We start from the raw sequence: 25,211 nt of genomic DNA, 5'->3' as shown, positions 1-25,211 counted from the left end.
GAGAGTAAACTTGTAGACTAGATCCTGGCGCACAAAAATGTTCCTGAGTATTTTTCACGTTAACCTAATAGTTTTTGAGAAATCTTGGTATTTAGGTGTGGTCACTTGGGTAGTAGGTCTGACCAGTGGGTTTTTGTCAAATATCTCAGTTGCTGTTAATGCTATCAAAAAATCCTTAGAGAGTAAACTTGTAGACTAGATGCTGATGCACAAAAATGTTCCTGAGTATTTTTCACGTTAACCTAATAGTTTTTGAGAAATCTTGGTTTTTAAGTGTGGTCACTTGGGTAGTAGGTCTGACCAGTGGGTTTTTGTCAAATATCTCAGTTTCTGTTAACGCTATCAAAAAATCCTTAGAGAGTAAACTTGTAGACTAGATCCTGATGCACAAAAATGTTCCTGAGTATTTTTCACGTTAACCTAACAGTTTTTAAGAAATCTTGGTATTTAAATGTGGTCACTTGGGTAGTAGGTCTGACCAGTGGGTTTTTGTCAAATATCTCAGTTGCTGTTAATGCTATCAAAAAATCCTTAGAGATTAAACGTGTAGACTAGATCCTGATGCACAAAAATATTCCTGGTATTTTTCACGTTAACCTAATAGTTTTTGAGAAATCTTAGTATTTAAGTGTGGTCACTTGGGTAGTAGGTCTGACCAGTGGGTTTTTGTCAAATATCTCAGTTTCTGTTAACGCTATCAAAAAATCCTTAGAGAGTAAACTTGTAGACTAGATGCTGATGCACAAAAATGTTCCTGAGTATTTTTCACGTTAACCTAATAGTTTTTGAGAAATCTTAGTTTTTAAGTGTGGTCACTTGGGTAGTAGGTCTGACCAGTGGGTTTTTGTCAAATATCTCAGTTTCTGTTAACGTTATCAAAAAATCCTTAGAGAGTAAACTTGTAGACTAGATCCTGATGCACAAAAATGTTCCTGAGTATTTTTCACGTTAACCTAACAGTTTTTAAGAAATCTTGGTATTTAGGTGTGGTCACTTGGGTAGTAGGTCTGACCAGTGGGTTTTTGTCAAATATCTCAGTTTCTGTTAACGTTATCAAAAAATCCTTTGAAAGTAAATTAATAGACTGGATCCTGATGCACAATAATGTTTCCAAGTATTTTTCACTTTAACCTAATAGTTTTTGAGAAATCTTGGTTTTTAAGTGTGGTCACTTGGGTAGTAGGTCTGACCAGTGGGTTTTTGTCAAATATCTCAGTTGCTGTTAATGCTATCAAAAAATCCTTAGAGATTAAACTTGTAGACTAGATCCTGATGCACAAAAATATTCCTGGTATTTTTCACGTTAACCTAATAGTTTTTGAGAAATCTTAGTATTTAAGTGTGGTCACTTGGGTAGTAGGTCTGACCAGTGGGTTTTTGTCAAATATCTCAGTTTCTGTTAACGCTATTAAAAAACCCTTAGAGAGTAAACTTGTAGACTAGATCCTGGCGCACAAAAATGTTCCTGAGTATTTTTCACGTTAACCTAATAGTTTTTGAGAAATCTTGGTATTTAGGTGTGGTCACTAGGGTAGTAGGTCTGACCAGTGGGTTTTTGTCAAATATCTCAGTTGCTGTTAATGCTATCAAAAAATCCTTAGAGAGTAAACTTGTAGACTAGATGCTGATGCACAAAAATGTTCCTGAGTATTTTTCACGTTAATCTAATGGTTTTTGAGAAATCTTGGTTTTTAAGTGTGGTCACTTGGGTAGTAGGTCTGACCAGTGGGTTTTTGTCAAATATCTCAGTTTCTGTTAACGCTATCAAAAAATCCTTAGAGAGTAAACTTGTAGACTAGATCCTGATGCACAAAAATGTTCCTGAGTATTTTTCACGTTAACCTAACAGTTTTTAAGAAATCTTGGTATTTAAATGTGGTCACTTGGGTAGTAGGTCTGACCAGTGGGTTTTTGTCAAATATCTCAGTTGCTGTTAATGCTATCAAAAAATCCTTAGAGATTAAACGTGTAGACTAGATCCTGATGCACAAAAATATTCCTGGTATTTTTCACGTTAACCTAATAGTTTTTGAGAAATCTTAGTATTTAAGTGTGGTCACTTGGGTAGTAGGTCTGACCAGTGGGTTTTTGTCAAATATCTCAGTTTCTGTTAACGCTATCAAAAAATCCTTAGAGAGTAAACTTAAAGATAAATTCCTGCGCTACAAGACTGTTTCCAAGCATTTTTCTCATTAGCCTAATACTTTTCCAGAAATTTTCCTTTTATATGAAATATCATTTCTACAAATACCTGCTCTGTACATGTATATTTAATGATATTTTTAGGGCGAAAGCCGCAGAAAACTACAAATTTATCCACATAAACACATCCAGCTAAAAAAACACATGAGTTTACCTGAATTTCTCCGTCAATCATTAGAGTAATTACAGGTAAATTTTATGAATCCTATTAAGCCCTTAATGACGGTAGGTAATAGAGACACTCGTTCTGACTAAAGGTTTTATTGCTCTATTTATATCTAAAATGTGGCGTAGACCCAAAAACCTTATAAAACTGTATTTTTCTGGGAATTACCATCTGATCTCAATATTTATTATTTATTACTTAAGCCCCCACTTGATAACGTACTAGGTACCCAATGCAACCCTTAATAATTTAATTGACCATCGTAAGGTCAGGTACCACAGTTTCGTTATAAATATTCCCATTTCACCGAAATGATCAGTTAAACTTGAACCTTACTACTTACGAGAAGCATAATGAGCGAGAGCAGCGTGTTTGACTTCAAAAGTCTCCTGTTTGAAGCAGATATCCGTGTGAGACTTGAAGGATTAATAGATAAAGAGAGTAAAGAAGATTCTGACGAAGGTTTCGACAAAGAGAGTGGACTCGATTCAAACGAAAAGAGTGAAGAAGATTCTGACGAGCTCAGTAACAAAGAAGAAGAAGGAGCTACAGTAGAAAATAGTCGATCAGACAATGATGACGATGATGATGATGATCTTGAAAGTGAATGTGAAGGTGAGCAGCATAAAGATTGTCCCTATATGGCATGTATAAAGTGTGGGGAGAAATTATGTCACGCCTGCCATTGGGATCACACCATTATCCACGATATGAATCCCACTGCTGAGGAATTGGCCCCGTACATCTTAAGATTGTACTGCAGGAGGCACATCCATTGGAAAGCGGATTGGTTCTGTTTGATTTGCCTCAAGGAGATGTGTTCGATGTGTTTTCAGGGTCATTACAACTTCCACGTGGTGAAACCGATCGATAGCAGACTGATGGAGATTTTAGACGATACCTTGGTGAGACACGATAGATTTCCGAGGTGGGGTAACAGTATTTGATTGTTTGTATGAAGTGTGCGCTTTTTTTAATTTATTTTTTTTGTATGTCTTATTGAAGAGAATTTTATGCTAAATAAAATTAGATACATCAAATCTTTAGTTTTCGTCGAGATAACTGCTCCTGGCTTAAAGGACCACGGTTATAAATGGTTTTTACGCAATATCTCTGAAAATAAGTAGTCGAGGTACCGACAATTTATAAGAGGCAAAAATGGTTATTTTTTTAATGACCTAATATCGTTATGATGGTAGGAGATTTGCGAGAGTAAGATGGAAAATCAAGAGAAAAGTAAAGTTTTTGGGTTCCTACGTCATTTAATTTTGTCGATACGTCCTAAATGAGTATAAGATCATATTGTATGTACTACGTAATGATGTCTCCTTAATATGATAAACATAATTTTATTGCTTTCGCCCAACGTTTGTGGGACTGAGATGGAGAATCAGGCAAGAAAAAATTAATATAAAGTTCGCTTTTTGGGTTTCTACGTCATTTAATTTTTTCCACACGTCCTAAATTAGCGTGAAGTAATATTGTACTTATGTATTTATGTTCCTTAAATACGATCAACATAATTTCATTGCAATAATTTGTGGTACTGAGATGGCGAATGACAACAAAAGAAAATTAATAAAAAGTTCAATTTTTAGGTTTCTACCTCGTTTAATTTTTTCCACACGTCCTAAACCAAAGTAAAATAATATTGTCTTTATGTATTTATGTTCCGTACTTACGAGAAACATAATTTTGTTACGATCGTCCATCAGTGGTGGGACTGAGATAGAGAATCAGGATTAACAAAAATTAATAAAAAGTTCAATTTTTGGATTTCTACCTCTTTTAATTTTTTCCACACGTCCTAAATCAGCGTGAAGTAAAATTGTACTTTTGTAATTATGTTCCTCACATCCGATGAACATAATTTCATTGCGATCGTCTATCATTTGTGGAACTGAGATGGAGAATCATAACAAAAGAAAATTAATAAAAAGTTCAATTTTGGGTTTCTACCTCGTTTAATTTTTTCCACACGTCCTAAACCAGAGTAAAACAATACTGTCTTGATGTATTTATGTTCCATGCTTACGAGAAACATAATTTTGTTACGATCGTCCATCAGTGGTGGGACTGAGATAGAGAATCAGGATTAACAAAAATTAATAAAAAGTTCAATTTTTGGATTCCTACCTCCTTTAATTTTTTCCACACGTCCTAAATCAGCGTGAAGTAAAATTATACTTATGTAATTATGTTCGTTACACACGATGAACATAATTTCATTGCGATCGTCGATCATTTGTGGAACTGAGATGGAGAATCATAACAAAAGAAAATTAATAAAAAGTTCAATTATTAGGTTTCTACCTCGTTTAATTTTTTCCACACGTCCTAAACCAAAGTAAAATAATATTGTCTTTATGTATTTATGTTCCATGCTTACGAGAAACATAATTTTGTTACGATCGTCCGTCAGTGGTGGGACTGAGATAGAGAATCAGGATTTAAAAAAAATTGATAAAAAGTTCAATTTATGGGTTTCTACCTTATTTAATTTTTTCCACACGTCCTAAATCAGCGTGAAGTAAAATTGTACTTATGTAATTATGTTCCTCACATACGATGAACATAATTTCATTCCGATCTTCTATCATTTGTCAGACTGAGGTGAAGAATCACAACATAAAAAAAATATTAAAAAGTTCAGTTTTTGAGTTTTCACCTCGTTTAATTTTTTCCATACGTCCTAAATCAGCGCAAAGTAATATTGTACTTACGTAATTATGTTCTTTACATACGATAAACATAATTTTATTGCAATCGTCCATCCTTGGTTGGACTGAGATAGGACATCAGGACAAAAAGAAATTAATAGAAAGCTCACCTTTTGGGCTTCTAACCTCATTTAATTTTTCCAAAATCAACATGAAGTAATATTAAACTTATGTTCTTTTAATACAATAAACATAATTTTATTGTGTCAAATTAATTGAAAATTTGAGGAAGACAAGGAGCTAATTATTCAGTTAAAAGTGCATCTATGGGATTAATTTTTTTCCAGGTAGGTGAAAATTCTCTTCGATTCGAGTGCCTGGAAATCTCGAATGATATGACTATTAAATTTAAATTATTTTTAATTTTTTTTCAGGTATTTAACGCCATTTGTTTTATACACTTTCCACGGATTTAATGGAATTTTTAAATTTGATTTTAGGCAGTTGAAATCGTGGTTTATTTCATTATAGTTTGTTTACTTCAATGATTTTAGAAGAAATTTGGGGAAAATATAAAAGGATTTTCAATTTTCAAGTTAACAACTGACTTTTTCCATGAACTTCTGGACTAATTGTATGAATGTTCTTGATAGAATTATAATGGGTATCGTAAAACTGCATTTAATTTTAAAAAATTAGAATTTTTTGCCTCTTGTATCTCCAAAAGCAACGGAGATATTTGTAAAAAACATTTGGTTCTTCGAGCCGGTTTTTTTGTTCAATCAATCGTTAATATATCTGCAATGAACAGAAATAGTCTTATTTAGGCTCATTTTATTTAGATGAAAATTTTTATGCATTTTTAGGGAAATTTTTGAAAAATCAGCATTTACAAAAAAATCCATATTTGTAAAATATTTTCTAGGAGTTTGAGGTAGATGCGTTTTTTGAGATACAGAGTGTAATTTATTTTTTACAAACTGACGATTTGTGTATTGTTTTGAGAGCGATTGAGATATTCAAACTAAATTTGGTTAATGTTATGGGGTAATTTTTGCAGTTTTTCATCCTTTATTTGCCGGACTGAGATGGAGAATAAGATATACAAAAATTGGATAGAAAATTCACTTTTTGTGTTCTTATCTAATTTAATTTTTTCGACACGTCCTAAATCAGCGTAAAGTAGTATTATACTTACGTAATTATATTCTCTGCATACGATGAACATGATTTTATTGCGATCGTTTATTTGTGGGACTGATCTCTTTTTTTTTTTCACATGCCTTAAATCAGCGTGAAATATTATTGTAATTACGTAGTTATGTTCCTTAAATACGAAGAACATAATTTCATTGCGATCGTCTATCATTTGTGGAACTGAGATGGAGAATCAGGCAAGAAAAACTTAATAAAAGGTTCGCTTTTTGGGTTTCTACGTCATTTAATTTTTTCAACACGCCCTAAATCAACATGAAATAATATTGTGTTTATGTAACTATGTTTTTTTAATACAATAAACATAATTTTATTTTAACCGTTCAATATTTGCGGAACTGAGACGGAGAATTAGATTTAAAAAAAAGGATAGAAAGTTCACTTTTTGGGTTCCTATCTAATTTAATTTTTTCGACACGTCCTAACTCAGCGTAAAGTAATATTATACTTACATAATTATGTTCTCTGCATACAATAAACATATTTTATTATGATCGTTTATCAGTTGTAGGACTGAAATGGAGAATCAGGAAAGAATCAACAAAATGTTTTTTTTCTGTGTTTCTACCTCATTTAATTTTTTCCACACGTCCTAAATCAGAGTAAAATAATGTTGTCTTTATTTATTTATGTTCCATACTTACGATGAACATAATTTTGTTACGATCGTCCATCAGTGGTGTGACGGAGATAGAAAATCAGGATTTAAAAAAAAAAATTAATAAAAAGTTAAATTTTTAGGTTTCTACCTCGTTTAATTTTTTCCACAAGTCCTAAACCAAAGTAAAATAATATTGTACTTATGTAATTATGTTCCTTACATATAATGAACATAATTTCATTGCGATCGTCTATCATTTGTGGGACTGAGATGGAGAATCACAACAAAAAAAATTATTAAAAGTTTACTTTTTGGGTTTTTTACTTTATTTAATTTTTGCCACACGTCCTAAACCAGAGTAAAATAATATTGTCTTAATGTATTTATGTTCCATACTTACGAGGAACATAATTTCATTGCGATCGTCTATCAGTGGTGTGACGGAGATAGAGAATCAGGATTAAAAAAAATAAAGAAAACTTCAATTTTTAGGTTTCTACCTCATTTAATTTTTTCCACACGTTCTTAATTAGCGCAAAGTAATATTGTACTTACGTAGTTATGTTCCTTACATACAATCAATATAATTTCTTTGCAATTATCTGTCATTTGTGGGACTGAGATGGAGAATTACAACAAAGAAAATAATTAAAAGTTTACTTTTTGGGTTTTTTACTTTATTTAATTTTTTCCATACGTCCTAAACCGGAGTAAAATAATATTGTCTTAATGTATTTATGTATCATACTTGCGAGGAACATAGTTTTGTTACGATCGTCCATCGGTGGTGTGACAGAGATAGAAAATCAGGAAAAAAAAATTAATAAAAAGTTAACTTTTTGGATTTCTACCTACTTTAATTTTTTCCACACGTCCTAAATCAGCGTGAAGTAAAATTGTACTTATGTAATTATGTTCCTTACATACGATGAACATAATTTCATTGCGATCGTCTATCAGTGGTGTGACGGAGATAGAGAATCAGGATTTAAAAAAATAAAGAAAACTTCAATTTTTGGGTTTCTACCTCATTTAATTTTTTCCACACGTCCTGAATTAGTGTAAAGTAATATTGTACTTATGTAATTATGTTCCTCGCACACGATGAACATAATTTCATTGCGATCGTCGATCATTTGTGGGACTGAGATGGAGAATCATAACAAAAGAAAATTAATAAAAAGTTCAATTATTAGGTTTCTACCTCGTTTAATTTTTTCCACACGTCCTAAAGTAAAATTGTACTTACGTAATTATGTTCTGTACAAACGATGAACATAATTTCATTGCGATCGTCTATCATTTGTGGGACTGAGATGGAGAATCACAAAAAAAAATTAATAAAAAGTTTACTTTTTTTGTTTCTATCTCATTTAATTTTTTCCACACGTCCTAAACCAAAGTAAAATAATATTGTCTTTATGTATTTATGTTCCGTACTTACGAGAAACATAATTTTGTTACGATCGTTCATCAGTGGTGTGACGGAGATAGAGAATCAGGATTTAAAAAAAATAATAATAAAAAGTTCAATTTTTGGGTTTCTACCTCATTTAATTTTTTGCACACGTCCTAAATCAGCGTGAAGTAAAATTTTACTTACGTAATTATGTTCCTCACACACGATGAACATAATTTCATTGCGATCGTCTATCATTTGTGGGACTGAGATGGAGAATCATAAAAAAAGGAAATTAAGAAAAAGTTCAATTTTTGGGTTTCTACCTCGTTTAATTTTTTGCACACGTCCTAAACCAGAGTAAAATAATACTGTCTTGATGTATTTATGTTCCATGCTTACGAGAAACATAATTTTGTTACGATCGTCCATCAGTGGTAGGACTGAGATAGAGAATCAGGATTAACAAAAATTAATAAAAAGTTCAATTTTTGGGTTTCTACCTCATTTAATTTTTGCACACGTCCTAAATCATCGTAAAGTAAAATTTTACTTACCTAATTATGTTCCTCACACACGATGAACATAATTTCATTGCGATCGTCTTTCATTTGTGGGACTGAGATGGAGAATCACAACAAGAAAAAATTATTAAAAAGTTCCCTTTTTGGGTTTCTTACGTTATTTAATTTTTGCCACACGTCCTAAACCAGAGTAAAATAATATTGTCTTGATGTATTTATGTTCCATGCTTACGAGAAACATAATTTTGTTACGATCGTCCATCAGTGGTGGGACTGAGATAGAGAATCAGGATTAACAAAAAATAATAAAAAGTTCAATTTTTGGATTTCTACCTCTTTTAATTTATTCCACACGTCCTAAATCAGCGTGAAGTAAAATTGTACTTATGTAATTATGTTCCTTACATACGATGAACATAATTTTATTGCGATCGTCTATCATTTGTGGAACTGAGATGGAGAATCATATAACAAAAGAAAATTAATAAAAAGTTCAATTTTTAAGTTTCTACCTCGTTTAATTTTTTTCACACGTCCTAAACCAGAGTAAAATAATATTGTCTTGATGTATTTATGTTCCATGCTTACGACAAACATAATTTTGTTACGATCGTCCATCAGTGGTGTGACGGAGATAGAGAATCAAGATTAAAAAAAAAAACATTAATAAAAAGTTCAATTTTTGGGTTTCTACCTTATTTAATTCTTTTGACACGTCCTAAATCAGTGTAAAGTAAAATTGTACTTACATGATTATGTTCCTTACATACGATGAACATAATTTCATTGCGATCGTCTATCATTTGTGGGACTGAGATGGAGAATCACAAAAAAAAAATTAATAAAAAGTTCACTTTTTTTGTTTCTATCTCATTTAATTTTTTCCACACGTCCTAAACCAAAGTAAAATAATATTGTCTTAATGTATTTATGTTCCGTGCTTACGAGAAACATAATTTTGTTACGATCGTCCATCAGTGGTGGGACTGAGATAGAGAATCAGGATTAACAAAAATTAATAAAAAGTTCAATTTTTGGATTTCTACCTCCTTTAATTTTTTCCACACGTCCTAAATCAGCGTGAAGTAAAATTGTACTTATGTAATTATGTTCCTTACATATGATGAACATAATTTCATTGCGATCGTTCATCAGTTGTGGGACTGAAATGGAGAATCAGCAAAAAAAAATAAAATATTAACTTTTTCGGTTTCTACCTCATTTAATTTTATCCACACGTCCTAAAATCGAGTAAAATAATATTGTTTTCATGTATTTATGTTCCATACTTACGAGAAACATAATTTTGTTACGATCGTCCAACAGTGGTGGGACGGAGATAGAGAGTCAGGATTACCAAAAATTAATAAAAAGTTCAATTTTTGGGATTCTACCTCGTTTAATTTTGTCCACACGTCCTAAATCAGCGCAAAGTAAAATTTTACTTACGTAATTAGGTTCCTCACACACGATGTACATAATTTCATTGCGATCGTCTATCATTTGTGGGACTGAGATGGAGAATCACAACAAAAAAAAATTATTAAAAAGTTCCCTTTTTTTACGTTATTTAATTTTTACCACACGTCCTAAACCAGAGTAAAATAATATTGTCTTAATGTATTTATATTCCATACTTACGAGAAACATAATTTTGTTACGATCGTCCATCAGTGGTGGGACGGAGATAGAGAATCAGGATTAACAAAAAATAATAAAAAGTTCAATTTTTGGATTTCTACCTCTTTTAATTTTTTCCACACGTCCTAAATCAGCGTGAAGTAAAATTGTACTTATGTAATTATGTTCCTTACATACGATGAACATAATTTCATTGCGATCGTCCATCATTTGTGGGACTGAGATGGAAAATCATAAAAAAAGGAAATTAAGAAAAAGTTCAATTTTTGGGTTTCTACCTCGTTTAATTTTTTGCACACGTCCTAAACCAGAGAAAAATAATATTGTCTTGATGTGTTTATGTTCCATGCTTAAGAGAAACATAATTTTTTTACGATCATCCATCAGTGGTGGGACTGAGATAGAGAATCAGGATTAACAAAAAATTAATAAAAAGTTCAATTTATGGGTTTCTACCTCGTTTAATTTCTTCCACACGTCCTAAATCAGCGGGAAGTAATATTGTACTTACGTAATTATGTTCCTTACATACGATGAACATAATTTCATTCCGATCTTCTATCATTTGTCAGACTGAGGTGAAGAATCACAACATAAAAAAAATATTAAAAAGTTCAGTTTTTGGGTTTTCACCTCGTTTAATTTTTTCCATACGTCCTAAATCAGCGCAAAGTAATATTGTACTTACGTAATTATATTCTTTACATACGATAAACATAATTTTATTGCAATCGTCCATCCTTGGTTGGACTGAGATCGGACATCAGGACAAAAAGAAATTAATAGAAAGCTCACCTTTTGGGCTTCTAACTTCATTTAATTTTTTCCACACGTCATAAATCAGCGTTAATTAATATTGTTTTTATCCATTTATGTTCCCTTTATATGATGAACATAATTTTACTGCGATCGTCCATCAGTTATGGGACTGAGATAGAGAATCAGGACAAGAAAAACTTAAGAAAAACCCAAAAATTTTCACTTTTTTGGGTTTTTATTTCATTTAATTTTTTACACACGTCCCAGATCATCTTAAAATTATACCTTTCTCTCTTTGCTTTATCCCCTACTTATGCTAAACATAATTTTCTTACATTCGCGGGACTAGGATAGAAAATTCTTGGTCTTACGTCAACGATTAAACCCCGATAATTGAAGAACTTTATCAATAAGGTTTAACATCCTTAATAAGGGTTATAGTCCATAATAAAATCCTAAATGGTCGTAGAGATGTGGTAAAAATTCACTAAAAATAAAATATATTTTTTTAAATTTCAACACCTGTTATAGACAAAGTATTACATCTTTAATAAGTGTTAAAGCTTATAATATTATTATTTCCGTTTTACGACTTCTAAAAGTGTAATTCCTCAAAGTTCGATTCACCCTAAGGGCGCATTTTAACCCTTTTCTCAATCACCATCCGGCGTAGTTTTTAATCCCCGGAAAAACTTTTACTTCGACTTGAATAATCCATAAGCCTGGAGTATGACGCCTTTCTGGAAAACTTAATTAATCAAAACTTCTTTGGCTCGAAATTTATATTCAGCATCAAGAACATTTTATTTAACATGACGCATTTTTCTCCCTTTTAGGTTATCACCATACCACCCAGCAACCCCCGAGGATCATTGAGCATCCGTTAGACACCACCGTGGCGAGACACGACCCGGCCACCCTTAATTGCCAGGCGCAGGGTGAACCGGAACCCACCATCGCTTGGTACAAAGACGGAGTCCTACTGAGGACCACCAGCCAGGACTCTCGCTCCCACCGCGTGATCCTACCCACGGGAAATCTGTTCTTTTTAAGGGTGAGCCAGGGCAGGAAGGAGTCGGACGCGGGGGTGTATTGGTGCGAGGCGAGCAACGCCTTGGGGAAGGTGAAGAGTAGGAATGCCACCCTTACAGTTGCAGGTAAGAGATAAGGGGACGAATGGGGAAGTTAAGTTTGATTGTCTGAAGACAGAAGAAAGTTTTGATGGTCTAGGTTTGTCGTTATCATTTTATATGAAAAGCCACGTCCCATTTGGGAGAAGGGGGAAGGGGGGATGAAGAGTAGCAAAAACTATCAAAGGAAAGTTCAACTTCCGGGAAAAAATTAACAGTGATGACAACTGGCTAGAAAAACATTAATAATGACTCGTTACCTATTTTATTAGGTATTATGTCATTTTACTTGATACAATATTGCAATATCTCGAAAACTAAACATGTATCCAGAAAAGTGTCAGATGAAAGCTACTTATTTTTTAACGCCTAATCAGATCCTATTAAAAAAATAGAGGTTTCTATGCAAAAAAGTAAAGTTGACCTTCATTTGACCTTGAAGACGTCCACTCAAGGTCAAACCAATTACGTCATTTTATGGCCCCCTGGAAACCATTCAAACTTCACATAAAACATTTTCTTGATACATGTTTAGTTTTCGAGATATTGCGATGTCTCAAGTTAAATGGACAATATGACAAATGGAAATATATATTTAGTTTTTGCATTTTTTGCATCTTTGCAAAATGTCGTTTTTAATGATGTATCGTGAGTAATATTTTTTATTTTTATGAGTCTGAATTTTTGAAAAAAAACTGACATGCATAAACTGACAAGACAAAATGACAATCTGGAAAATCGAAAAACTGATTCTTAAAGCCTGAAATAAAACAAAACCTTATTTTAAATTAAATAATTAAAAAATTACTCCATTAACCTGGAAAACTTTAAGAAAATCCAAAAACATGCCAATTTTCTCAATTTAAAAAAATCTTAAATACGCATTAGCGTTAAATTAAATAAAAGCAATATCTTGCAATATTATATATTGCAAATACCTGCAAGACATGGAAAAATTATTTCAAAATCTTGGAGTAAAACATGATTTTATTACAAATGCCTGGAATAATATAAAAATAGTCAAAAGGTCTGAAAGCTGTTAAAAATTATTTCAGAAATTTAAAAACTTCTGAAATTAAAAATTGAAAACGAAATCTGTTTGAAAGCGTTAAAATTAAAAGAAAATTGTTTTGAAATATCTGGAAGACGTGGAAAATCGAAAGTACAAAGTCCTGAAATAAAACTTGTTTCTATTCCAAATGCCTTGGATATTATAAAAATACCAAGAAAATCTGGAAAGTTTTGAAATTAAAATGAAAAAAAACAAGACTTATCCTAAAACATTAAAATTTAAAGAATTAATTAAAATACTTTAAAGACGTGATAATTGATCCAAAGTCCTGGAATAAAACAGGATTTATTCCAAATGCCTGGAATATCTTAAAAATTCTCAATAAACCTAGAAAATGCTAAAAATTCTGAAATTGAAAAACAAACAAATATTTTAAAACATTAAAATTAAAAGATAAATAATTTAAAATACTTGGAACACGTGGAAAATGACCCTAAGGTCTAGAAATAAAATTATGTTTTATTCCAAATGCCTGGAATATTGTAAAAATGTTCGGAGAATATGGAAAATTTCAAAATTTTTCCTTTGTTTCAAAATTTCTGGAATTAAAAATTGAAAACAGAAATTTACTTTAAATCATTAAAATTAAAAGAAAAATGATTTGGAATACTTGAAACACGTGGAAAATGAAAAAAAAATTAGAAATTAGAAAAATTAGGCAAAAAACCTTAAATCAAACATTAGTTAGATGTTAAACAAACACTTTTTAGACGTTTAATACCTTCAATGAATTTTAAATATTTAAAGAAATATTAAAAAAAGTAAATTGAAAACAAATTGTCTAAGAGTTGGAAACTTTTCAGTGAGCGTAAAATGAAGATTTAAAATTAATCAAACATGATTTTTTAAGAGTTAAAAGAATTTTTAGGATTTTGAGAAACCTGCTAAGATAAAAGGACAATCCAAAAAATTCCTTAAAGTATTAAATCCAGACATGTAGAAGGTTAACTTAATTTTTTTTAATTTAATTGTGTCACAATTTTTTTTTAATTAGCCAAGTGTACCCTAAACTGGTTAACGGCTTCGCAAATCTTTTAATATATTTAGGCAATTAGTTATTAAAATATTTCAAGCTCAATGTTGAGCTCTCTCTGTAATAAATTTCGAAATTGATTTACATTTACCAGTGGTTCGGAACATGCATTATAAAAATCTTTAATAATTAATTTTCAAAACTTAAAATAATTATACATTTTCTCTAAAGAAAGAAACATATACACAATTTTTTATTATATTAGTATAAAAAATACAAGTTTTATAAGCGAACATTTATTTATGTTTATTATAACAATATAATTAGTAGCCATTTCAGAAGGCGTCATAAAAAATATTTTTAATACTTTAATGTAATAATAATATTTTTAGCTATTCAAGAAACACCCGTGTTAGTAATTAAAAATAAGTCAAATTTTTTAATAAATATTATCGATAAAAATTTGTACTACTTAAGTCCTACAAGCCTCTGTGGTCCGATTGACGTCATAGATCTTGAATAAGAAACGAAAATGAAGAATTTACAGTCGTCCAGATAAGTTTTGCCAGATTAAATTTTATTGTTCTATAATAAAGTGAAAGAGAAAGAGAAAGATATTTATATATAATAATAGGACAGGCTATAATTATATACAGGGTGTCCCATTAATAATGGTAAATATTTTAACAGCAGATTCCTCTCATAAAAATAATGAGGTTACATTAAATTTTCCTAGTCCGAAAATGAAATACAACCAAGATACAAGGTGATTAACATTAAGTTTTTTTTTTAATTTGAGGAATCTGCTGTTAAAATATTTACCATTAATAATGGGACACCCTGTATATAGGCAAAAGGAGTTTTTGTGCAAACATAAATGGTCGACATAAAATATATAATTTATCAAGAAATTAAAAATTTACACACTCATCAAGGTGTAACTATATGATTTTTTAATTTATTCGGGGTAGTAATTTACCAATTACTGTGACTTTTTAAAATCAATTCTCTACCTTTTTTTTAATATTCACTCCTTTAATATGAAAGAAAATGATTGCAAGCAAAACTTATCTGGGCAACTGTACAAATTTTATTTTGATTATAAATTTTATATCGAAGGCGCAATACCTATTATGCCTTCGGCGTTTTTGTTTTCAATTCTTAAGGAAGCACTGCGAGTAAAGCCACGTTAAGATATATTAAATAAGAAAACTCTAAATATTCACAAATTTATAACTATAAAACGTTTAATTATATAGAACTATATATTTCTTGCCGAACCCGCCATTATAGCGGTGAGAAAACTTTAAACTTAGCCAATAATATTATAATAATTTTTGTATTTATAACCTCCAAATTTATTTAAATAAAATAAGATTCACTTTTCTTTACTTTATTTTTCATCACCTTGATTTAAAAACCGGAACCTCAATCTCTTTATATACACAAGATAATGGGCGGGAAATTCGAAATACTACAACTCGTCTATTCTGACTAATTAGGACGTCCTTGTTTTACCATAAACTGAAACAAACTAAAAGACAAAACTGAACAATAAATACGAAATCATAATCTCAAAACTTAATTTCCATAACATAAGGCCGAAATAAGTACATAAATACACATAATCATAAGAGAAAATCATAACATTTTTCATAAATAGCTAAGTTATACTTAAAGGGCTAGCACATAACTGATTCATAATGGTGTACACAGAGAGACAAAAATTCTACAAAGTGCTGATACTTGTTACGTAAATTGCACAAATTATAATTAAATAATTAAGGTTGCCATCATCTATATCTTAATCATTACATTAATTTTCGTCATTTCCGTAATCAAAATTAAGCCACAAATTGATATGTCCTTTAAAAAAGTCTTTGTTATTTGAAAGCCACTTGTTTCTGCTAGAATATTCATATCATTGGACAAGCATTTTCTTTATTTCATAAGGCCCTTTTGAATTTTAGTAACAACTTTTTATTTACCACTGGAGTCAGATCTACATTAGAAATCACAACATAATCACCTACTTTATAACTTCAAGCCTTTTTGTATCTCTTTTCATAATATTGCTTGTTACATTTCCGATTTTCCTCAATATTTTTAGATGCCGTTTCACGAATTTCGTGAATGTTTTCAACAACATTCTTGTGCAATACCAAATCGTTATTTTAATAAGGCCTGCAGATTATTTATTGCAAATCAATTTCGCCGATTCTGGAACTGTTAAAACGTTCAACCTGGCTATTGGCACCCTGCACTTCCATTGCAATAAGGATATGGATTATGTTATAATTATTAACAAAATCTGAAAATACTTTAAAAGCAAATCCTGATCCCCTATCAGTAATTATTTTAATTGGTTTACCGTAATTGGCAAAATACTGCCTAAGATGTTTAGAGCCTCAAAGTTAATTAATCTTGAACATTTCAAAAAAAAACCTCTTTTAGTATGTACTGCCGGTATACAAATGTGATCAATATAGATAAATATTATTTACTCGACTCCAAGAAGCCTTTAAAAACTGTATGAAAATATCTCATGAAGGTAGAACGAGAATTCTTAACACCAAATAGGCATTTTTAAAACTAGTATTGATCTTAAGGGGTTACGAAACAAGTCTACTTAATTGATGACTCCTCAATAGTAAAATAATTTATTTTTACTTGATTTATTTACAACCATTTAAATTTCTCGCCAGTATTGCAACCTTTACTTCACTGAACTGACAATAATAATCCTTCATCGGCGATGCGGCTCCTTATATACTCGGCAGAACGCTGTTCCGGAAGATTTTCGCCAACCTTCGATACGACGTGCGGTGTGCCACTTCTGTTATTCCGAAACCAGTTGATTCCTTGGTGTTTACAATAGTGTTACAATATGATAAAATGCACTTTTAAGATCCAAGCAAGTAAAATGCTTCTTACATCTTAACTGACTAATTTGATCTTCGATAACAGTTCAGAAATCATAATTGAAAGAATATTTTTTAAAAAAAAGGGAAGTCTTCTAGTTTTACAATAGAGTGGAGTGTGATTGGGGTCTAAATTAATTTCCATTTTAAGCTTTACCTCATATTCAGAAGGTCTTACAGGGTTTACATACCCATTCATAAAAACACAATTGAATAATTAATTTTAAAACTAAAAGATACATTTTCCTCAATCGAACATTGCCGACGAAAATCGCACGACATGAAATATTAAATTAAACTCAATATTATTGCATAAAGAATGCATAGAGAATACAAAGGTTGTTTTTTGTAATAGTAAAAGGGTGTGATCCTATTATAATCTGATAAAATAAAATACATGAATAAAATACATTTTCAATTATCAACTAATTTTGAGTGCCCTATTCTACCTCTCTTTTCAGCAAAGGAATCCATATATTATTAAAACCAAAGTCAACCAAACAAGTAGCTTATGCATTTATATTCTTGTGAAATTATAAATGCACTTTTCTTTAATTTTCGTCACTTAGAAATTGTTTCTTAATAATAATAGAATATTAATAATATTAACAAGACGTCCATTAGTTAGTTAATAAATACCGCCAGGCAACTAAAAGACCTTTCAAACAAATTTCCAGAAATCGTCCTAGGACTCCTTGGATTCTGTTAATGCCTGCTAATATTAAAATATAAATTTAATAGTAAATCCAGTAAAATAAAAAAAGGAAAAGACAAGATAATTTTGGTAAAAGAAAAAATATATATTTATTTTACTTTATTACTGCAAATTGTAAAATTTCTCTATTGTTCCTAAACTTATCCAATGCAAGTACAAAAAATTCATTTATATATTACATTTTTATTAAAAGTTTAATTTTTTTTAATATACAACAAAATAAGTAACTAATGACAAATTCGTCAAAACACTAAAGAATTTAATTTAATAACGAAGTCATCTGCTTGGAAATAAAAGAAACCACATCCGATTTTTCTATATGAGGAAAACTTTCTGGTCATACAGTTTTTCTTGATTCCGTGAAACTTTGGTGAGTTTCCTAATAGGCAGAAATGGGGTGCTGGTGGGGGGGAAAATCGACAAGTTTTCACGCAGGAAAAAGAAAACGTTCGTAATTTAAACGTCCCGACCAGAGAATTTGTTTATTTAATCGACGAAACAGAAACTCGTTATAAGAAAAACTAGAAACAACAACAAGAAAAACTCGGCGAGTTTATAATTTTAGCGTAATTTCGGGGTAAGTAAAGTTTTCCCCCGATAAAAACAAATAGGAAAAGTTTGTTGCGCCGCGCACCGGCAGCGGACCGGGAAAAACCCGAGAGTTTTCCACTTTTAATATTTTCCCTCTTTTCTCTCTTTTTTTTTCTATTAATTTTCCAGTTCCATTATGGAGTAAAAGTTTTAGGGTTAGATTTAATAAGATAACTCTCTGTTTAAGTTCAATTAAGGGTTGAAGGAGAGGGTTGAAGATTTTTTTAGAGATAAATTTAAATTGCAAACTAAGTAAGTTTAGAGGGGTTAGATCAGGAGCGAATTAAACTGTCAACTGTCATTTTATTATTTGTGAATTATTTCTCGTTAGTTTGTAAGGTTAATTAATTTTTTTTGCTGGATATAGATCAAAAAATAACTACTTTAGATGATTGATTTATATTGTAACAAAATTCACAAAAAAAATGGAAAATTAAATACAAGAACTATTTTTAAGACACAAAATACATTACGACATATATTAAAATAAATTAAACTTATATTAAAAATTTAATATATAAATGAATTTTTTGTACTTGCATTGGGTAAGTTTAGGAGCAATAGAGGAATGTTACAATTTGCAGTAATGAAGTAAAAAAAATGTATTTTTTTAGAGGACTCAAAGGTACACAAAAACACAGAGAAAATCATACATTTAAAAAGGTTACAGCATGATCCTGATTTTTAGCAACTGTGCAGTCTGAGTCAAAATGCCAATCTGTGTCGTTAAAATTTCCTATCAGGAAAACTGCACTGAAGGCCTGGGATGAATTCTCATTTTCCCTCTTATTTTCTAGACACTTGTTCATAGAATGGCCCTGCATTGTACATTTGAAACATGTAAAGATCCTTATTATTAACTGCACCATTACTGGTCCCTCTAACGAACATAAAACTAGCAAACCCTCCAGCTGACGATCCCTTGACCAGCAACGTTGGCTTTATGAAATCTGCAATTACGTCAGTCAATATCTGCGTGCTCAATAGCGTTTATACTTGTCACTCAATCCAGCAAGCCTTAAACTGCCAACTAACTTTTAATTAAGCTAAAAACCACATCTTTGAAACTTCTGAAAAATATCTACTAACTGGTTTAAACAATGCTCCATTGGTTAATAATCAAGTTGAAAGATCTTTCGTTGCATTTTCTGCAGTTGTCTTTAATAATAAACTTAGTGTAGTTTCGTGTATTTACGACTTGATTTTGTATGGCCATTACGAATCCTTCTGTTGCAAGGTATCCTATTCTATTCTTCAGCTACTTGTTGCATACTTCTTTTTCTATTTGTGGCTGGTTAAAATCGTTGTAGTGAGATTCATAGTAAATTGATACTTCTTCTCGGAGTCAGAAGACATTTTCAAGTTATGTTTACTATTGGAGAGATTGAGAGCGGTCTACGTCACTTATTAGAGTGATCCTGTAAGCATGCGTGATGTTGCGCCCTTCTGTTCTCTAAATTTCATTAGGTGCCGAGAATTGAGATATTTTAGATCAGTCAATGGTCGTCCATCTTCTGTTCTAGGTAAAGTTGTTCGTGTAGTTGAGGCTCTAGGGTGGTGTATCTAGGGCTTGGTCATCATGGTGCGACTAGTTCCTCATGCTCGGTGCTGGTCCACTTAAGAAGTTGGGACAGGCACATCGTAAGTAATTACTGTAATAAGATTCCCTACGTTTAACTTTGTTTTTAGAAACAATTATACTTGTTGGAGGTACTGATCCTTGCTCCTCGTTTTGCCTTGTTTGTCTTGGAGCAATTTAGCTTCTTGATATCCTAGACATTTGTAACGTTCTCCCTCGTTCATAGGTTGAATTATATCCCTATTTGATCACCATTAGTGATTTTGCTCCTTTACATTCCAATTTCCAGACGTTTTAATTTAAACATCAAGAAAAGCCACACCATCACTAATTACTAAATAAAATGGGAAGAGATACTCTGTACTACACAAACTTCCTTCCCTCCCTAAAAAAAAGGGTTAGCAACCCCGTGCTATTAAAATCTCGAGTTTCTCCTAATGGTTTCACCATCGATTAATTGCCTGGAAAGTTTCCCTTTTTTTAAATCCATGAAACCTCCCCCGGAATGCCAATAAAAGAGTTTCACTTTTTTATACGCTCAGATTTCCGGGGTAGAGGGTGATCAGCTGTCAGCTGACGGATAATCCCTCCTGTCACCTGTCAACTCAAGTCAAAATTAAAATCGCAATTAAGACACGAAAATCCTGCTTAAAGGAGGCAGGGAGGGGAGGGACTCGTGAGTCACAAAGAAGAGACTAATTCGGTTTTATCTGGATTAAAAGGGAGTTTTTGCAAGGAAGGAAAATACAGTTCCCAGAGAGTAATTTAGAAACGAGATGTCGCTGCTTTTCCACGTTTCGTGCATGACATAAAAATGGATTTGTCCACCCTCCCCCCTATTAGATAAATAATAGATTTTGCGGGTGATTTGCTTTCGATGTAATGGAATAGAATTTCCATGATGTTATGCGCGCTCTGTAATTATTTTTCGATTAAAATTCAGCTTCAAAGTGTCCACTCGCGCTTTATTATTACAACGTTCCGAGTAAGCGTCGTTAACTGCCAACTAACGACACGAAAATTGTTTTTATGGAAGTTTAATGGATCCATAGGCGAGTTTTTACTGGAAAACATTGATTTGTCATTTGTTTTTTTTAAGTGTATTTATCATTTTATTAGCCTATTTTGTTAGTGAGTGAACATTAAACGAAGACGGAAGGGTCAAAGAGAGTGCAAAAACCAAAAGCATTTTGGAGCAAGTAATAAAATAAAGTGTGTATTAATGAATAAAATAAATTCATTTATTAAATTAGTTAAAAAAAAAAAAAAAAGAAAAAAAATTTCCTTCGAGCCGGATTTGAACCAGCGACCTATGGATGTCCGCATTACAAGTCCCACTACAGTCCACCGCTCTACCAACTGAGCTATCGAAGGTATATCGTTTGTTTGCTATAGCATTTATTTGCTATAGTAAGCCTTTTAGTATATGCTCTATTCTGTTTTTATTGGCACCTTAGTTGGCATAACATTTTAATAATTCCGTTTTTGATTAAATGTTATAGTTAAATATAATGATTTTTAAGGTTGTTTTAATAATCAAAAATGGTTAATTAAAAAAAATATATTAAATTTAGCAGGATTTGATCCTGGGAGCTATTGATGTCGACATTACCATTTCTAACTATAGTCCATCGCCCTAACAAGTGAGGCATGGAGGGTTTTTTAAACTATCGTCGTAATGTTTGTGTCAAAGTAGGCCAATTTATATATGCTCTATTGAAGTTTTATTTGCGCCCAAGTTGGCCCACTACTTCTACAATTCTAAAAATATTTTTTTAAGTAAAAAATATCATTTGTGATGCGTCAGACTGCAAAAACTCTCCCATTAACGGACATTAATTTTAATTCTTTTCGTATTCGTTTCATCCCTTCGGGCGTTTTCCTTAAGGTTTCCCTTTTTCGCCCTCGTGTTTTCCCCAAATGATGAAAAACAAAATCGTGACGGGAATTGAAAACGCCTAATTAACGATATTTATCACCGAAGGAAGACGGGAGGGTCAAAGGGAGCAGAAAACTTCCCGTTTTCGGTTAATTATTAAAATTAAAATTCGTTATTTTTGAATTTTTAAGGCGGCATTAATTAATAATAAAACAAGTCAATGAATAAAAAAAAATAAAAAGTTATGCTATGAAGATATTATCATACAAATTCGCCTATTTGTATATTATGCTCTATTCAGGTTTTACTTGCGCCCAAGTTGGCACACTATTTTAATAATCATATACATACGTACTTTAATTACATTTGTGATGCCCCGTACTGAGATGGAGATACATCTTTCCACTATTTCGCTCTTTAACCCTGTGACTATTGGGGGCATTTCCTTTCAATTGAGTAGAAGTGAGTTAAATCTGTTGGATATGATTGTTTGCATACCACTACTAGACTTATGGTTTATATATTTTTTTTACATCCAAGCTGTTTGGAAAGGAAGAACTACATAGCAAATAGTGGATACAGAATACACTTTTCTTCTAAGTCTGTTGCCGAAGCACATAACCAGGAACATCAAAACATCAAAACAAGATTACAATGATGCTCTACAGAAAAGTGAGCAGTTCAGTTCAGCAAATTAAATACCAAATCTTAGTTTGACATCAAAAATTAAAAAGCTACTTAACTAAAATAAAGAGTGCTTAGAAGCCATTGCAAATATTCAAATAAATAACATAAACAGCAATCTGTGTCAAAATCAGAAGGAACATCTTCTTGAAGTAATCTAGTAAGAGGTTTTGACACTATTGAAAAATTTGGAATAATTTGGAAAGACCTGTCATTAGCCGAATTTCGCGTCTTTTTAGGCGTAGTAGATTTTTGGTGAGACAGGCAGAGGGCCCACCTATGTGTTCTTTGGCCTGTCTCATACCAGAGGATGACTCCGTCCATCTTCGGTGGGTCCACTAAAGATTCCTGTCCTTACCACAGGTCTGGTAGTGGTCCGCAAAAATGCTCCAGGTCATAGACGCTTGGGTGAATCCATCTTTCACACGCAGATGATTGATACTCACAGTCAGAGACAGATTTGTAAAAACTTAGTGTTGATTTTAACGGGAGAATTAATTTAGAATTTTTAAATATTAGTTTCACCAGCCTCCAGGCGTTCATGGAGCTCTTTCCTTAGATTTCTCAGCAGTTCCAGTTCTGTGGAGTCTTTTTATGAAATATAGAAACGTGCTTTAAAGTGGGACTGCTTTTACTCTTCTTTGAGCTACGAATAACACTTGACGCAACTTGGGTTGATGGATAAGCTACTTCTACTATAAGTCTGTTAATGTTGGTCAACACTACTCAAGTCTTCCTTGGAAGTCCAAAGGCTTTTTAAGAATATCATGTTTGCTTGACTGAATTGGATCCTCTTATGACATGAAATGCCAAGCTGTAAACATCCTTCATGGTCTCTAGGCAATTAAATACTATGAAGTAAGACTTCCTAGTTTTTCGTTCTGTGCACACTTGAAACAGTTCTTGGAGACTTTAGAGGCATTGGGATCCAATTGATGAAAGTAATAATTGGAGTACAGTCTACAGAAATCTTGCTCAAGAGATTTTATAGTTCTTTCCAAGAAAGAATTATTGGATTTAAGTAATTCTCTTCAACTTCCTCTTAAATCTTTTTCAAGAGTTGAATTTCCACATGTAGAGCATTATAGGAAGAAATAGGAGCAGTAGATAAAGTTGGTTTACATGCATTTTTGTTAGCAGTATCTGTACTATTAGTTGATTCATGTTTAAGGCTTAATAGTTCGGGCTTGTAACACAATAGCTCGCACTCAGTGATAGTTTTAATTCCACAGCACCAAATCAAGCAACAAATCGGCTTAGAGCAGTAGTCACATGGATAATCGAGTAACTGATACCTATCCTCATTAGCATTGCATACATAGCAAGTCATTGGCCCATAATATTCAATGATCCAGTGTATCGCTTTATTAAGCCAGTGACCCTAGCTCCTCTGGGTATAAGATATGGTAACGTTGTCACGTAACGGACGTACGTCAAAGATTGTGATTGACACCTGACATTGACAGAGGGAGATTAAAAATCAGGCAAAAAAATACTAAAAACAACACTGTCTACTCAAGACTACAATATACACTTACTGGCAGAATTTAGGTCTAAGTGCCCACATCACTGCCCACTGGTATTTTAAATACTGATAAAACCAGTTAAAAGTTATCAATTTTATCTTGAGCAATACTGGTTTAAGATTTGGGGACAAGATATAGTAAGTATATAGTATAGTTCAGTTCAGAGATCTACTAGAATCTTTGATGTGCCGCGAATAGTCCGTGTGCCGGTGTTGCTTGTATTGTCACATGACATGCATGTTTAAATCGCAAAATTTTGTGTGGAAAGAGTCATACAGTAATATTCTAAGCGATATTTAATCATTCCATTAAATAAATAAATGTTTTAAGCATTTTTTTAAGAATTTATACATTTGATTCGTAAAATTTGACTACATCCGCCCACGTACTATTTTGTTGACCTGTCACAGCCACTCAAGCGTGAAAACTTGCACAGGTCCGGCCTTAAAATGTATTTGTCTCTAATTATTTTTTTTTTATATAGTATATTAGTCTGTAAACTTTGCTTATAGTGTGTTCGTTTTTTCTTGCTTTCTAATTGGGTTTTACCTGTAAAACTTGTAATTAATAAATACATAAATAAATTATTTTTGGATTTACTTGAATAAAATAAATAAATGTAATAAAAAAAAACTCCTTCGAGCCGGATTTGAACCAGCGACCTATGGATGTCCGCATTACAAGTTCCACTACAGTCCACCGCTCTACCAACTGAGCTATCGAAGGTATAACATAAATTCGCTATACTGTTTATGTCTCATAGTAGGCCAATTGATACATACTCTATTGAGGTTTTATTTGCCCCTAAGTTGGCAAAATATTTCAAAAAAACACCATTTTTAATCGAACGAATGACAGTCACTCTAACGTATTTTCAGTAAAAATGTTGATTAAACCATCAGTACTTAACTCCGTGAACGTGAAAAAAAAACAAAATAAAACGGGGAAAACTCAATAAAAAAGGCATTAAACGG

At 31.9% G+C, this 25,211-nt stretch overlaps 1 protein-coding gene, 1 long non-coding RNA gene and 2 other non-coding genes across 5 annotated transcripts in view; 1 reads left to right on the top strand and 3 right to left on the bottom strand.

Moving 5' to 3' along the window:
- The window catches only part of LOC126747001 (roundabout homolog 2-like), a 456,442-nt gene that overhangs the window by 305,286 nt on the left and 125,945 nt on the right, over window positions 1-25,211 (top strand). For both annotated transcript variants that reach the window (XR_007664063.1, XM_050455468.1), the window contains exon 2: window positions 12,004-12,324. Coding sequence is in view for 1 of the 2 variants with exons in the window: in XM_050455468.1 (XP_050311425.1) it covers window positions 12,004-12,324 (321 nt within the window). In the remaining variant the exon portion in view is untranslated. The remainder of the gene's footprint in view (window positions 1-12,003; window positions 12,325-25,211) is intronic.
- LOC126747007 (uncharacterized) overlaps window positions 1-25,211 on the bottom strand; it is a 71,633-nt gene that overhangs the window by 5,073 nt on the left and 41,349 nt on the right. The window lies entirely within an intron of this gene.
- Trnay-gua (transfer RNA tyrosine (anticodon GUA)) lies at window positions 21,431-21,522 on the bottom strand. Its single transcript is given in 2 exon segments — window positions 21,431-21,466; window positions 21,486-21,522. It is a non-coding gene; the product is annotated as a tRNA-Tyr (tRNA).
- Trnay-gua (transfer RNA tyrosine (anticodon GUA)) lies at window positions 24,872-24,963 on the bottom strand. Its single transcript is given in 2 exon segments — window positions 24,872-24,907; window positions 24,927-24,963. It is a non-coding gene; the product is annotated as a tRNA-Tyr (tRNA).

Source organism: Anthonomus grandis, chromosome 18 (assembly GCF_022605725.1).
Source record: "Anthonomus grandis grandis chromosome 18, icAntGran1.3, whole genome shotgun sequence".
NCBI lineage: Eukaryota > Metazoa > Arthropoda > Insecta > Coleoptera > Curculionidae > Anthonomus > Anthonomus grandis.
This window is presented reverse-complemented; position numbering and strand designations above follow the sequence as displayed.